This window comes from Brachycentrus maculatus, unplaced genomic scaffold (assembly GCF_059751285.1).
Source record: "Brachycentrus maculatus isolate JH-2025_06_01 unplaced genomic scaffold, ASM5975128v1 h1tg000093l, whole genome shotgun sequence".
Classification (NCBI taxonomy): Eukaryota; Metazoa; Arthropoda; class Insecta; order Trichoptera; family Brachycentridae; genus Brachycentrus; species Brachycentrus maculatus.
In genome coordinates, this window is record NW_028280847.1 from 512,639 (window position 1) to 529,566 (window position 16,928).

The window sequence follows — 16,928 nt, forward strand, 5'->3', positions numbered from 1 at the left end:
CTTAATATAACTTTACGCTGCATTTGCGCCCGAGCTTTCCATTCGCAAACGGCGCAGCACTGAAACCTGAAATTATTTTCATGCATGTAATAGGAACTAGTTGAGTTATTTAAAAACTCAATTCAAACGGATTTCTAAAATCTAAATAGATTATTTCATGCATTTTTTTTCTCTCATCTTTTAAGACCAACTAATAATCCAATTAATGTGTAGAGTTGCAAAAACAAAATATATATTTGTTTTTAAAGATTTTGAAGAATAAAAGTATATTTGCTATTTCTTTTGCTATGCTATTTAGATGTTTTTAATAATATAATTTAAATTTATTAATTCTTAAGATCAGGTAAAAGTTCAAATAAAAACGAAAAAAAAAATCTCGACTAAATTAACAGAACTAATTTGTAATAAAATATGAAACACGATATGTTTTGGTAGTTGGGAAACCGAAGATCACTGCCCACGCACGCCATTGATTTAAAGTGCACCTAATGTGTTGAGCGCACGTGCGCGTGACACGGTGACCGAGAGGCGGCACTTGTTAGACAAATACTTTTATAATAATATTATATTGTGGGACATTTAGCAGATGATTCTTGGCAAAGGGGCGTCGAGCACCACTGACTGCAAAAGGGACACATCACGCAGGAAGGTTCAAGCGGTATGCATAACAGACATTGTAATAGTTCTTATTTTGCAGTGAAACGATGTACGATTAAATCGGCATTATTCTTTTTGTACTAAGTTTATATTGTTTCTACGTAGGTAGGTATTTCAAAAAGTTTTTTTTGTTGATTTTAATTTTTCCAAAAAACACACTATCCATTGTAGTGCATTTATATTGTAAATGCACGATTAATAATTTGTTTCATTTAAACAAATAAGACATATGCAACATGAAACGATTCGCTGAGTTGATGTATATATTAGATAATGTGCAACCATCTTTATAAAAATATATACTCGTATATTGACATTTTGTTGTATGTAAATATTTTCTTCTAATGATTTTTATGGTAAATTGCCGACGTGGAAGGATAAACTCCTACAACAGTTTAAATAAAACTGTATTCGTTATATTAGTGATTCATTTTAGATTAAAAATTATATTATCAACAATAGCTAGGGCGTATGTTGATACTTGCGTTTCACTAAAATGACAGTTTTTTGTTCTCTTTTAGAAGTAAAACGTCTGTAACCAGGTTAGCGGAATAATCATGGTATGTTTGAACATGATACATGGTCAACATTTTGAGTGTGTCCAAATACTTGTTCACAAAATCTGAATAATCTCTAATTAAAAGAGTTATTTTCATATTATTTTTTTTTCTCATCTGTGTGATTATAATCCAGGATTCGGACCTCACATACATAAGAGTTTCTGCTTGATAAAAGCTTCTTCACATCTCACCAATAGATGTCTCTAGTGAATTTCTAGTGATTCAAGAACAAGGTTTCTAAATTGGTTCATATTTATCTATAACTTCCAAGAATTTGAATAGTGTGGTTGTCAATAATGGGTAGAATTGGTGAATGTTACACGTGTGTAAAGTGATCACTTAAACAAGCCTATGACGGTCGTTAGCCCCGTAAATGCCCAGACTTCCATATTCTTCATCTTTGATGATATGTCAAAAAAAAATAACAATATGATACATAGTCAACTAAAAATATACATACTGGCTCTAGGACAGGTTTAATATCTATGATTGTTAATCGATCAAGAGACTGACGATAATAGTATCGAGAGTGAAGACATGAGCAGATTCGCTGTTTTAGACTCTTATTGTAAACGGGGTTCGGGAGGGTGGCGCCCCTACAGCATCCCGCCAACAATTTCAATAACAATGTCCTAATCACATTGTAAAGCGATATGTCCGCACTCTAATTCAGTGGGCATAACCCAACCCCACGTTATAAATACCTCCTGAACCTCCACCTCTCCTAGTAGTTCTGTTTGAACCTGCCAACCGACAGGTTGATCTCAAATTTTCGACCACCAAAAGTAATTACTCTATTTATTATTTTGGGTTTAAGAATGATGGAGAAATATTTAAAAGTATCTAATAGCACGGTTGAGAGAGAAGTGTTAAGATGTGGTGCAGTAGTCGGCAGTTTTCCATCTCCGAAGTTTAGAGTTGTGGCTTCCAGACTTCTGCCAATCGGTACCAGGTCACAACCCTTCAGCGTTATTGAGATGGCTAATAGTCATGTTGGCCCTTTACTAAAAGACGTAAGTATAAAATTTTATTTTTGAAATATTCTAATGCATTTAGCGATTTTAAAATCTAGCTATGGATTATGCAACACATCTTTTTATGATACCCTTCTTAGCTTGAATATTGCAAAAAAAAACTATTTTTTTATTCAAAGGGGGAAAAATTAATTAAAAACTGTACATCGATATCGATGTAGTCACACCGATACTAGTTTTCTGCTTCTACAATAAATGTTTGTATCAATCCAGAAATAAATCAAAATAAAATAAAATTAACAACATGAATTTCATTTATTTTATATTTTCTAATATTATTGTTAATTCTCATATTATTGTTAATCATCTTATGTGATTTGAAAAGGTACCAAAAATGCTTAACATCTTATTTCATCAGCGTGTTTTTTAATAAAACATTTTTATCATTATATTTACCATATTTTTATAATACAGTAAAAGGGGATAGCTTGGTTCAAAATAAGTTCGTACACACATGAACCATTTTGTGAAACCTTTGTTTTTTTGCATTTAATATTTAAAAAAACTGAGTTTCGTTATAATGTTATAAATAAGATCAAGAGAACAGTTCGATGCAATGCCTTATGTGGCATTGGGTGCTGATAAGGATAAAATATTACACTATCCAAAAACGGAAAACCCGTTTTATTTTGGGATGCAAATATTATTTTGAAATCAAAAACAATTTTATTATTATTTTGGTGGATACCTCTAAGCCTGCTTTGAACACTCTAACTAAAATATTTATACGTAATAATTTTAGAAGCAAGAAAGATCCACGATGAATAGAAATTATAAAACTCGTTTTTTATAAGACAGCGTTTTCAATTAATTAAATGTATTGTTTCTAGGTAAATATTGGTGTGGGACACAATGGTCATCTTGAGGTTCTCGATATGGCGGGTGAACGGTGCTCGAAAGTGTGGATGAATTTCCCTAGTCTAGCTCCTGACATACATAGTTCCAACGTCCATTTGGAAGTCTATCCATCCAGGGATAATGAGATGACAAACCATTTTGTGTTGAGACTTGTTAAAGATATTCAGGACGGAAGTGAACTGCTTTTATGGTTTTCAGAACACATATTAGCTATCATCGACATGCCCTTCTTGACACCAAAAAATATATCAGGTAAAAATAATATTTAAAATTATTTTTAACATAGAAAGAAAAACATAAATTTGGAGAAAAATATCTTAAAATCCACATAAGCACTAACATAATCCCACAAGAAAAGAAAATATTAGGATACATTAAAAATATATATAGAAAATCACAAAATTATGTATATCACAATGCTATGATGGAATTATTTATCTGAAACATACAAAATAAGACTTTAATTTGATGAATAAGGTTTTGAAAGAAATGTAATAACAATACCTATAATTTCTATTAAAACACGTATAATAATAACTTCAAAATCATCTGACAATTGTGGAGGTCCTCATCAAAAAGTTACATTTCCAATATTGCAAAAAAATCTTAAAATGCAAGTTCTGTTTTACTGTATTCTATCGAAATCTTAATTAAAGTTGTGACAAAACATGACCATTATAAAATCATCAAATCGCACCAAAGCGTAACAATGTTACAAGCTAGAATTCCTGATTACTTAAAATCATTTATAATCGAAATGTAACGTTTCGGTTAGGACTTCCACAATTGATAATTTTTTTTGATAGTTACAATGAAAATAGCACAACACATTTCCTGGTTCTATAAATAAAATGTCTGTAAATAAAACACAAAAATATTCTAGACTAGAATACCCTCTTAAGATTCTATTTAATCTAAATTATCTCTAGATAAATCCATTACTTTACATCAATATTGTGTACACTTCAATTTAAATTAATACATTTTAAATTATTCTAGGGCACAAAAAATATACCTGTCATATTTGCAACCACACTTGTGAATATCCGAACCCTTTGAAGATTCATCTACTCCTACTGTGCGAACGTGAGTCCATGGCACACCTGTGGCAGAAGATCGCCAAAATAATATGCAGGAAGAACAACTCGGGAAGTCCGAGGTCGAAATCGGTTCAATATTGCTCGGAGAGGCCCAATAGTGCACACATACCCCACATCTCCTTAATAGGTCCTGAAAATGTCCGGTGTTTGTCAGAACCACCAATCTCCGCATTTCTACCATACAAAAAATCTTCAAATTATTATTCAAAACATGATGCCTTTAAACCCAATAAGGGTACAGAGACATTATCATCTTCGATACATGTTCAACCCCTAAATCTATGTGTGTCACAATCACAGCCTGTATATAAAAATACTCAAATAGGTTTAACCCAATATCCATTATCTACCAAATTATCCGAGTTGCGAGTGACCGAGTCCATAGAAGAGTTGTCGAGCAACTATGCGGCTGATGTTGAGTTATTTGCGAGCAACTGGGGTAAGATGAAGCAAGGACATATGTGTTTATATTGTGGCAAAGTTTATTCGAGGAAGTACGGGTTAAAGATTCATATCCGAACGCATACCGGCTACAAGCCATTAAAATGTAAGTTCTGCCAGCGGCCATTCGGGGATCCGAGTAACTTGAACAAGCATGTGCGGTTACACGCAAGTGGACTTACTCCTTATATGTGCTCTCTTTGTGGAAAGGTGTTAGTCAGAAAACGAGACCTAGAAAGACACATAAAGTCGCATCATGGAAATGATGACAGTTACTCGAGCGATAATAATATAGAAATCGAATAGGTTTAAAGGAATCGCCATCTTTGTCTAAGAAAACATCTTCTGTTTATACAAAATAAGATGAAGGGCTTTATTTAGTATGTATAAAACAATTTCACAATTGAGTTTAAGAGATAATGCAAATTTAAAGTTTGTACATCTGTAGTTTAATTTTGTGCTGCTTTATTTTATATTATACAATCGGAACTCTTACAGATAGTATTCATTATTAGAATACATATATGTACTTTGAATAATATATTGCATATTTTGGAAATATTTTGTTGTGGTTAACATTGTTTTCTCACAAAACATATATATTTGTATTAAAACTGAAGAGTTTCAAATATATAACATGTACTACTGGCTCTCACCATAATAAATTCACTGCAAAAATAAATTATTAAGATTTACCAAAACAAATTTTTAATTCCTCATTTAACTATGTATAATATGAAGTGCCAATTCAGATGTTTATACTACGTACTGGCTGTGAAAATAAAATTATTATGGAAATATGTATGTAAAACTTACTTCTAAAATTTTAATGATAAATACAAATATTTAAAAAATAAGTGTTTATTATACCAAATAAGTTGACCAGATAATATGGGGGGTTTTTGACGCACCATGTTCCTTCACCATTTTGTTCCCCACATAGTAATGTCCTTCTCCGTGACCTTTTTTATTTGCATTGTCTGCATCCCACCAAATTTCCAGTATACAGGAATTTTAAACCCATTATTAATCACATTGCTTTTATCTATTTAGCAATGAATGTAATGCCCCATCAATCTGATATTGTGATGGTTACCTATACACCATCTTGGTGTGGATAGTGAAATAAATCATTCATCCTCAAAGGGCTTATACAGATCAGAGTTAAAGTTACACAAGTATAAGTTGACATCTCCTAGTTCTCTGCCATTGTTGCTCCTTTTATCTATTCCTCCTCCATTTCCTTGCTCACGAAGAAGCAATATCACCATGAGCTCGTCATATACATCCTATTAGGTATACATATATTGCATTCCTAAATAAGAAGATTCTGCCTTCATATAGTGATCAAGTTAACACGGTGACATTCACTATGTGAATAGGGATCAATGAAAGAATGAAGTAAATGAAAGAGAGATAAGATTTGAGGTGTTTTATTTATGTAAATATAGGTTTATCATAATTAGGCGGAAGTTTTGGCTGCCAGTCTCTTGTCACGCTCCTCCGCTACAGACAGCTTCACTCCCTTTCCTCTTGGCAGGGACACGTAAGCCTTCTTCCTCTTGCCAATAATGAACACGTTGTTCAATCTGAAAACAATTAACACATTGTAGTCGGGCGCTTCGAACAATAGAATCTAGCCTATAGCGGATGTTTTTCGCGATTACCGCAAAAATATATTGCTTTCTTAAAATTGACACAATTTCAAAACCAAATAATATTTGCAATTGAAATTTTCATAGAAATCATATATGACATTGATCATCAAAAATAAATTAAAATCATAAGTTTTAATTAAGTATGAAGCATTGTAAACTCTAAAAAATAGTCTTCCCCTCCGAGGTATCATTCCGTATACAATGCGTTAGCTTATGTTATAATATGTTAATATTCAAATAATAAAATACCAAACAATAAACAAAACAGTGCGAGCGGTATGAAAAATAGTCCAATACGTGAAATGACTCAAACTAAACTGGAGATTGAGATCGCATAAAAACTCTAGATTTCTGGCGACGCCTTTACAAGCAGCACACTAGCCAATCCGGACAAGGCATCTCTAATAACGTTGACAGACTGTCGCCTAGCACCCAAGTAGCAAATTACCTTTCAACGCGTTATATTTTACGCTGATAACAAACCCATATATTGCCGTTTCCCGCCGATAACAGACAGTCGACAAAAACGGCATTTGCCGTGTCCCGCAGTTGACCAACAGTCCGCAAAAAATGGCAAATGCCGTGTCCCGACGACGTGTTAAGTTTCATTCATTGTAAGGGATAATTATTTCATTATAAGTCATTTGTTTTTGAGAAACTACTTTTTCGACTGCATTAAGATTGTTAATATTAAAAAAAAAATTGCAATATGATACTATAATTGCAATATAGATATATTGGACAAATAAACAGTCATGTGACTAACTGTAGATTATGCACAGTAAGGAAATAAAGAAGAAAATAGGAACCTGGTAGCGAATGTGTGGTCCTGGGAATCCTTGACATGGACAATGTCAAAGGATCCAGGATGACGCTCACGGGACACAATGGTGCCCACACGCCCTAAATTGCGTCCTCCGGTGATCATGCACAAGTTACCTGGAAAAATATTTTCACATTAAATCAATCAATCATCTGTTGGAATTTTACATGGATAGAGGATATAGGATATGATGTTAAAAAACATTGAATGAAATTTACCTTTTCATTTCATAAAACCATATTAACAAGTACTTTTTTCATCAGGTAAGCAGTTGATTGCAAAACTGCCATTGTAGATTCATTTATAACAAATGAAAAGTTTAGAAATAAATGTTGTGGTGTAGACCATCGTTCCGCAAAGTGTGACATGGCACACTGGTGTGCTGTGGTGATTAGTTGGTGTGCCGCGGAAAAACTAGTTTTGTGAAAATAATACAATTGCTCCAAATTTTTATTGCCTGTGCTCAGTTAAGTAGGCTCATATTTCGCATTAAGCGTAATATGTTAAATATGTTACCATAATATGATAAATATGCACCTTTCAAATTTCTTAATTTGGTAGGTGTACCTTGAATAGAAAAAGTTTGCGGAACACTGGTGTAGACAACTATTTATTCTTCTTCTATTCATTAGACTTCTGTTTATCTGCAGATTCGAGCCTTAAAATACAGTGGCTTTACTGGTTTAAAAGTAAGAAACATTTTAACATAAAAAAACATTTGAAATTGAATTGCTACCTGTAGATTTTTAAGTGAAAATAGAAAATAAGAATTTTTCATTATTTATTGAACATTGGCTTATTCGCCCTACGACTTATATATATACAGTGAAACCTCTATCGTTCGAATAATCGTTTTCCCAGATTTGACGTTTATTTCTCCTACACCGAATTCATTTCATACAAAAAAAAAAGATTGCTTCATTTCTTTATCACCATTTTAACGCATTAATTGTTTGAATTACGCTTCATATTTAATATACATTGTGTCTGTGTTTTATGTATTCTTCCCAATTTTATCAATTTTCTTACATTCTACGACAATATTTTAATGTGTGGGATAGAATCTATCGAAAGCTTGTGTGACGCTAGGTTGACGGATAAAGCGGAAGAGGTCAATATTGATGAAGAGAAGCTGCTGCCTGTACCTTCATTTTCAGAAGCATGCACACTCTGAAAGATTGAAAACATTCTAATAACCGATGCCAAAAAATATTATTTCAAAAGCCAAAAATAAACTATTAACTTACGGAAATTAAACAGTAAAAAAAAATCGATCACAGATTATTTACAATGCAATAAACGTTAATATTTTTTGGTTCAGTTTAGCTGTGTATTTTATTTTAATAAGTACATTTATTAACATCCAAAACTAGTATTCTTCTTAGAATTTGAACCAGATTATGTTTATGCAGATTGGGAGGATATCTTTACTCGATCGTATCTCCTCTTAACCTTTCCGGGAGTATGGACGTAAATTAAGGTCGGTGGTAATTTTCCTCAAAGGAGTATGGACGTTAATGAACGTCCAAGTCTATCTGTTAGTTGGTATGATGTAATTTCTATAGGAATGACATCTGTACATATTTGTATTTAACTTTGTCATAAAATAAAACCTCGATGGTGAGCTTTTTTTTATTAATTTTTTTTTTCTATAATTTCTATCTTCATTATACAAAAATTTTGTTTAAAAAAATACATATTAAATGTAAAAAAAGCCCACTCCCCAGAGAAAGTGGACATTAATTATTGTACTCCTGGAAAGGTTAAGCCTGCATTCATTGTTTTTGCACATTTATAGTTTATTTCAATAGGTCCCTTTAAAAACGATAGAGGTTTCACTGTACATTAAAGGTGTCTCATTGCGTAAGGCTCACCATTCTGCCCATTGTTGACAATCCGTAATGTATTAATTTTTGTTGCACTGTTATAAGTGCATAAAGTGATCACTTAAGCCAGCCAAATGCCAAGTCGAAGCCCTGGGATGCTCAGACTTCTATCTTTCATGAAAAGATTCTCCATCTCAAGTTGAGATGTCTATAATAACATAGAAATTGACTAAGCCTCCTACGCTATGTACTATAATGTGATGCTAAAAAATACCTGTATCGAATTTGATGAAGTCAATGATTTTAGATGTGGCAATGTCTAAACGAATAGTGTCATTGACTTTGATGAGGGGATCCGGGTAGCGGATAGTACGCCCATCGTGGGTGGTCAGGAAGGGGACATTCTTGGGGCCCATTTGGACCTTCTTCACCTTGCACAGTTTATACTGAAAACATATCAAAATTATTAGTAAATATGCAGACTCAAAACCTCGTTTGATAGAAAAAACGGCTGAATATGGGTAAAATGGACAATACGATAAGGAGACTTTTTATATTGATTAACATTCAATTACTAAATTCCACTTTTTATAATAATAAAAAAAAATAGCTTCCCTAAAGACTAAATTAGTCTCGAAGAAAAAAGCTATTTGCTTTAAAACTGGCTGACATTTTAATTACGTTGATTGGTGTCAAATAGAAAGCTTATAAGCGTCTCTCGCTCTCTACTAACAGTATGTTAAACACGCTTTTAAGCGTTACCCGCAAACAATGTGTTGACTCATGTTTTACTTAACATTATTTATTAAATGGTATTTTTAAAATCTTAACAATGCCCAAATTGGCAATATATAAGTATACCAGCAACAAGCCAGTTATTTTACTAAAATAAACAAAAATTCACGCGGACAAAAACTGAATTAATGTTTGATTGCAATATTCCAAAACAAATAATGATTATTGTTTTTACAGTATTTGTTACTTGTCTAATTGGTGCTAAAAACTTCCGCATGCACCGGTGATATGTATTTTGTACACCATATGAAAATTTAGTTTAAAAACGGGAGAAAAATGTGAATATTCCTAAATTTTGCTTGTATTGACCATAGTTGAAGTTAAAATATAACAATTTTGTAATGTTAGCTCTGGTACGTATCTGAAAATGAGAAAAAAATACATCACAAGTAGCCGCAATAGCCAGCGTAGCGACACGACCGCCACGTATGACGATCTGCGCACTGCTGGCGGAGTAAATACGTTACGACATGCGCATATACACAATGCCATGCACTGAGAAACGTTACTGTATTCATCATTGAATACATGAATACATAATTATATTACGGAGGAATACAAAAATTCTTGTTGAGAAAAAAATTGATATTCTCATTTTAAAAGTTGAGTTGTAGTAAATACATATCACCGGGAGGGGAAGATTAATAAGAATTTATGACAGTCAATGGTCTTTATATATGTATCAATAAAGATAAAAGTCTCCTTGCATACAAGTTAAAGAGTGGGGTACCTTGGCCTCCTCTGGAGTAATGCGGTGAACTGTGAAACGTCCCTTTACATCATAGATAAGACGGAAAAGCTCTCCAGTCTTTTCAATGCTGACAACATCTGCAACAAATAAAATAGCGAATAATTAAAGTTAAATGTTAACACTACATTTAAAAGATAATAAATATTTTTTAAATAAACCAATGAGTTTTTAAAGTATTTGGACATTAATTTTTAAATTTTATCATTTTGGCTTAACATAGTAATAAAATTAAATTGATAACTTGGTACTGACGGGGTACATTCTTAGAAAAAGTAGCCAAACAGTGACAGAACATCATATTATCAAGTTTTTGTTGTCGATGTACACAAATATTTCGTTCAATACTATTTGCCGGTAAGCTTAAATGGTTTGTGTTTGAAAATAGATATCACATTGCGGTAGTACGGGTCGCGTTCATGTGTACTTATAGAATTCTTCTAACCCTTATCGGCACTCAATGGTGCAGAGGGCAACGCATTTTATTGACGCAGTGTTACCTTCATCGTAACTTACATGAAGGCAAGGTGATCACTCAATACGCTGATCATAAAATAAATATTAGACAGTAAAAACACTAACATTCATTCTGGGAATCGTACCCGGGACCTCCAGCACGGTAATCAAACACGCTAATCATACACCACGGAGGCGGACAAATTTACAGAATAGGTTACATCAAAAAACAAACGGTAAAAGTATGAGTCGCGTCATGTATTTACAGAATAGATTACATAAACAACCCACAGTAAAAGGCCTCTTCATCAATGTTAATGCATAAAATATAAGTGTCTATGTTAATACATAAATAAAATGCACACACCCATGAATCCAGCAGGGTAGTTGGGGTCAGTCCTGACCTTGCCGTCCACCTTGATGAGGCGTTGCATGACGATCTTGGTGACCTCGCTGTTGGTCAGGGCGTACTTCAGGCGGTTCCTCAGGAAGATCACCAGAGGCAGCGACTCCCGCAGCTTGTGGGGGCCGGTGGATGGCCGGGGGGCGAACACACCCCCCAATTTGTCCAACATCCATGCCTTGGGGGCGTGGAGACGCTTCAAGTGCTTCTTTGGGCCTCGAGCCTAAAAATATGTCAATTACCATAAGTCAAAACAACTTACATAGAATCAGCACATAGCGGTAACGTCTGTAAGAATATAAACTGTCTGCTTATCAAAAATTAATGTATATTTAAAACAAAAAAAGAGTATTAAAAAAAACTGCGCATTTCAAACGAATAAGATGTTGCACGCTTCAATCAGCTATAGCCATGAGTGACACTCCGAAACAAGCACAAAAAATTGGCAATGTAAGAATTTTTTGTAAAAAAATGCTTTGCTTGCAAAGCCATTCAAATCAATTTCTTTTCCTAGATTTAATAGTAGATTTTTATTCTACAGTTTAATCAAAACGCTCATGAGGTAGTGTTTTCACAAAATGGTTCTACATAAACTATCCAAAATTGTTATTATTATACATTCCGAGCTCCTATAATTCGGTCATCCGTATCCCATGTCTATATCCAAGAATGCAGAATGCGAGGCTTAACACCATGCTTTTATATACGGTCAAGTTAACTCCACATCCAACCAATGCGGTGCCTTTTTTATAACTGGGTACAATTCAGGGTTAAAGAAAAAAGTGAAAAAGAAGTCACACGTACTTCAATAAATGATATAATTTATGATGTACATTTCTTTTTTCTAAGAGTCAGAGACGGTATCTCTTTTTTTTGTTTTTGAGCAATTTAGTGTATTCTGTTTTATCCGCAAAATATATCCAAAACATCTTCAATAGACCGTTAAGTCCGGGAGGCATTTGAAGATGAATCAACCTTTGTATAATTTCAGTATAATCAGGAATACCCCAAAGAATCGATAAATAAGCGAGATTTCTTGTATCAAGCGAAAACAATGGGCGAGCCACTGAGAATTTCTTTACTCTCAAGTGCACTTTTATTTTAAGTCCATAATATATAACAAATGGTTGATTCATAAGACAACTTACATTGATAAGAGGAACATATATTCATTTCAAACGCACTTTGTATGATTATTCGAAACGGTTAGGTTATGTTCACCAATAAACAGGACCAACAGGGCAATATAACCTCAAAACATATACAGAGAAATTTAACAGAAGGAAAAGGCCACAAAAACATATCGAATAAATATAAAGCGCTCTTGTGTGAGGTATTTCGGTTTTGTTAAGCAAATTTAATTTTCAACAGTCAACAATTTATCACATTTACATGAAAATGTCAGAAGATATTGCATGCTGTCAAAACAATTATTTTGCACAGAGGATACCGAAAATACACAAAATTAAAGTATAAAACTATTGAAAATAATTTTACACAGATGCCGATGACTCGAAAATTTAAAATACGAAGAAGATTACATTAGATTTTTATGAATAACCAACTGTCACTCACCATCTTGGAAACACACACGGAAAAGAGATTTGGTAAAACGGAAACAGAACGATGTACACAAAAAAAAACACTTGCCATATGAAAAAAACTAATTCAAGTAAGTACTGAAACTAATATTTTTTAACTAAAATATAATAAAAATGATCATTATATAAATTATGACGAAGTTTAAATCAAAATATTTACATCAATTTATTTTTAAATAATAAATTTCGTCATTGTTAAGAGAAATTGCTATTTACAATTTTAAAAATTAAATAAAATGTTTATATGTATATACGTGAAATATTGTTCAGTAATACAAAAGAAAGTATCGTAGTAATCGTAAGAGTCGTAATAATCGTTAGGTATGGATGAGGAGATGCATGAATGTAGAAGAGGCAAAGAATGTTTGCAAAGACAGAGTGGTGTGGCGTTCGATTCTCTCTGCCTACCCCTGTATGGAAGCGGCGTGATAGTTAGTTAGTTTACAAAAGAAATGCTTTTTTCGTTTCTAACATTTTATCTTTAGTGCAAAAATTATAATTTCTAAATTTACTTTTATAACAACAAGCCCCGATTTTAATGACAGACATTGTTTTTTTTCACAGTGGTAATATTATTAAACCCAAGCCACAGATGAACTTGAAACCGCGAATTTCAATTTCAGTGTATGACCACCGATAATTTATTGTTATTTACAACAATTTTCCCTACTTTGAGATATTCGGAGATTTTGTTTTATTCCGATTAAAATTGGTTAGAAATTTTATAGTGGAACAGAGCTGAAAGCGTTACTTTTTGCAACATACTATGAACAATGTAGGTATTGTATATAAATTTGATTTAACTAATTAGTACCTACCTATATGTTTTACAATAAATGCGTATTGAAAGCAAAAATAATTCATTATTAAATTTTTTTAAATAAAAGTTCATTATATTAAGTTAATATAAGGAGAAGATGTGACACGCACCGAAAATGTCACCTGTTTACCTTTCGTATCTCTTCTTCCAACCCGAGGATTTTGGTGCTCCGACGACCATACACCGTCTGTGCTCGACGGAGCTTCGGGATGATGGACTGATCTGGGCGGAAGCCAAGGAAACGGCGCCAAGTGGAATGGCTTGGAGACGACTTGTAGTAGCCATAGCTCCATTTAGGAGCGAACATTGATGAAGGAAGAAGAAGAGAAGATTTCTTTTTCTCTACGATCGTGAACGAGAGAGAGATGAGGGGGGGGTAAGCTAATCGTGTTTCTAAGGCTGATTTCTAATGTTAGTACGAAAGATGTTTTTCACGAACCAAGATTTAATTTTTTTTTGGCAATTTTTAGCCAGGGGGGTGGATTGTCTTGGACGTAATTTAATTGCATTTTATGGGCACGCATTTGCCGAATATGATTATACATTGAGTAGGTCCATATATTGATAAAATTTAAAAACCTTCTTTGTAATACACAATAATAATAAATATTTATCATAAGCTCTAGTTATATAAAATGCTTTTATGAATAATGTATATTTTTTATGCCTACCAGTTACCTCAAACAGTTGTGAATTATGTAGAATATCAAAAACATGTATTATGAATTATATTGTATTATACTACACAACTATGTTGGAATCTAATGAAAATGCCCTTAAACATTAGATACTTCTCTATAATCTATGTAGGTAGGTATATAATACATTTTCATTATTATTTCATAACAACACAGATGATAATTGTAAAATAAATAATTATTAAGAATAAAGCTTTCATTCATTGACAAAATATAAAGTACAATCAAATAATATATTTATTGTAATAAGCACATCCAATAAAACGGTGTAGCAGATATATTGTAAGGATAATATCCTTACAAGTCAACGAATCATGAAACCAGGAGATAATATTAAAATAAAAATCACATGGTTTTACGGGTAATCGTTTTCGGATTTTGGTATGCGGTTCAATTAATCATCTGCCTACCTGAATTCCAAATATGTAGTTATTGCTGTCCGCTTTATTGGCGAAGCGCTCGCCCTACGGGGGGCATAGCGCCCTCGAGCCCCATGTCTTATATCTTCACTTCCCATTGTGCCAGCGGGCCCGATCTCATTTAGGTACCTTGACAAAATTGATTTAGGTCTTTGTGATATCCACAATTAATTATTTTGTTTTACCTCTTCGTCTTCCTGGCTTCTACCCAACTTATCACCTTTGTAGACTGTTGGGATCAGCTCTCATCTTCAGGTTGTAGGTTCTAGAACCTTGGACGAACTTGTTTCCTCTGCTTCACTTTGCTTGCCCCTGGAATCCCGAAAGCTGGCTCTGACACATTGCCAGTCTCTGGATCACCGAGAGAAGAATCACCCTCGCTACCAGACAGGGTAGTGCATCTTAGCGTTTGTTTTTCCTGAAGCTTTTTTTTACTATAACGTTTTTATCTAATGACGGTCGTTAGACGTAGAACCAGAGTGGCCAAGCTAACTAGGGCCAGCAAATATTACACTCCTCTTATCATTCATCGTTCACTATGTGTAATACCATTTAAAAAAACTAAAATTATTTTGTTAACTTTAGTTAACAAATTATTTTGTTTTTACCAATGAGTGGAGTATCAAAAAATCATAATCAAGTGATATATTGAACAACACTCAAACAATTTAGGCCTTACACATGCATTCTTTTGCGATTAGTGTGTGAACGCCGTCGCATGAAGACCGCGGGGTACATCCGTAGAACTTATAAACTACTACCTACCTACCAAAACTTTTATCTTTAGACAAGGAGCGCTAATACCACTCTCGGTGACATGCTTTCTTTTGCTAGCTTTATCAAAATCTCACCATTTCACCAGCAAATTTGCACTCACCACACCTAAACACGTGGTAAAGGACGTGCGTTTAGAGAATTTGCTATAGAGTTGCTTGAAGATAGCAGCTACAATTTTTCACTATAGAATTACATGAAATGCAGTAGTAACTTTAATCATAAAGAGTAAACCCAGTCACAATAAGGAATCGTCTATAAAATTTACAAAGATGGGAGTAGATGGCAAAGTAGGCACATGATAAGCGGTGTTGCATAATCTGTAGCTGGAATTCAGTCTCTTGGACGTTAGGTAATACAAAACCAAAACTTATTTACATTAATGTTTGAAGTCACTTGTTCGATTTGATAATTGTTACAAAAGGTTTTCATTTATACATATCGCTCACTTCTTTCAAGAACGTCATAAATAAAAAAAAATGATTTTACAGGAGAACGTTTTTAAAGTTTAAAAAAATTATACAATGTATTAAAAATAAATATCAAGCCACTTACTGAACTTTTACTGTGCAACAGGTCTTTTTGAAAAATATTAAGTATTTTTAAAAAAATAATTAAACAATACCTTTTCTTCAAAATGAAAAAACAATACTTTCTGCCCTGTAGCGGGTAAATATTAAGCCTAAAATATGCCGCTTTTGCTGGGATATAGTACATTTTCTGGGCATTCCGAAAACATGCACAACTAAAAATTGTCAATTTTTGATTTATGAGGTTCTTGAAAGGAGTGAGCGATATGTTAGTTTTTAATTTTTATTATTTTTTTTTTGTTATCAATATACTGTAAATTATAAATAGTAATTTGTATATGTATTTGTAATTTAAATATTATTTTCTATTATGTCAAATACTAAGGAGTATTAGATTTTCTTCACTTATTATTAGAAACAAGTTGCCCAGAAACGAGGGACGAGGAGTTATAATTTTACATATATTCACGAATTGTGCATTTAACCTTTTCAACCAAATGCTCTTTTGACACCTTTACTCCAAGCCCCGAGGAATTATTAAACCACTCATATGAAAAATGCGTTTGTTTTATGATTGTTGATTTCAATAGCGTTGTAATAACCTACATATTATATATTTTCACAAAATTTTTAATGCCTTCCCAAAAAAAAAACACATACATATTTGGAACGCCTAATACAAAAATACGGCAAAATGCATAGCTTTGAAATCTTTCTCTCTATATAT

General features: G+C 33.1%; 2 protein-coding genes across 3 annotated transcripts; one reads left to right on the forward strand and one right to left on the reverse strand.

Moving 5' to 3' along the window:
* Nucleotides 1–3,234: 3,234 nt before the first annotated feature.
* On the forward strand, nt 3,235–4,956 carry LOC148310490 (zinc finger Y-chromosomal protein 2-like). The gene is made up of 3 exons (XM_088258379.1): nt 3,235–3,361; nt 4,109–4,278; nt 4,510–4,956. Exons 1-3 carry the CDS (start codon nt 3,235–3,237, stop codon nt 4,954–4,956), a joined length of 744 nt encoding a protein of 247 aa, XP_088114505.1.
* Nucleotides 4,957–6,067: 1,111 nt separating this feature from the next.
* On the reverse strand, nt 6,068–12,961 carry RpS4 (ribosomal protein S4). Of its 2 annotated transcripts, none has more exons than XM_088258352.1 (6): nt 12,935–12,961; nt 11,324–11,582; nt 10,483–10,580; nt 9,232–9,403; nt 7,118–7,247; nt 6,068–6,239 (listed from the first exon to the last, which is right to left on the reverse strand). In XM_088258352.1, the coding sequence occupies exons 1-6, from the start codon at nt 12,935–12,937 to the stop codon at nt 6,113–6,115; spliced, it is 789 nt and encodes a 262-aa protein (XP_088114478.1). In that variant the 5' UTR covers nt 12,938–12,961; the 3' UTR covers nt 6,068–6,112. The 2 variants fall into 2 exon arrangements, with proteins under 2 accessions (XP_088114478.1, XP_088114479.1); XM_088258353.1 differs by having other exon boundaries at nt 12,508–12,961.
* Between the last annotated feature and the right edge of the window lie 3,967 nt (nt 12,962–16,928).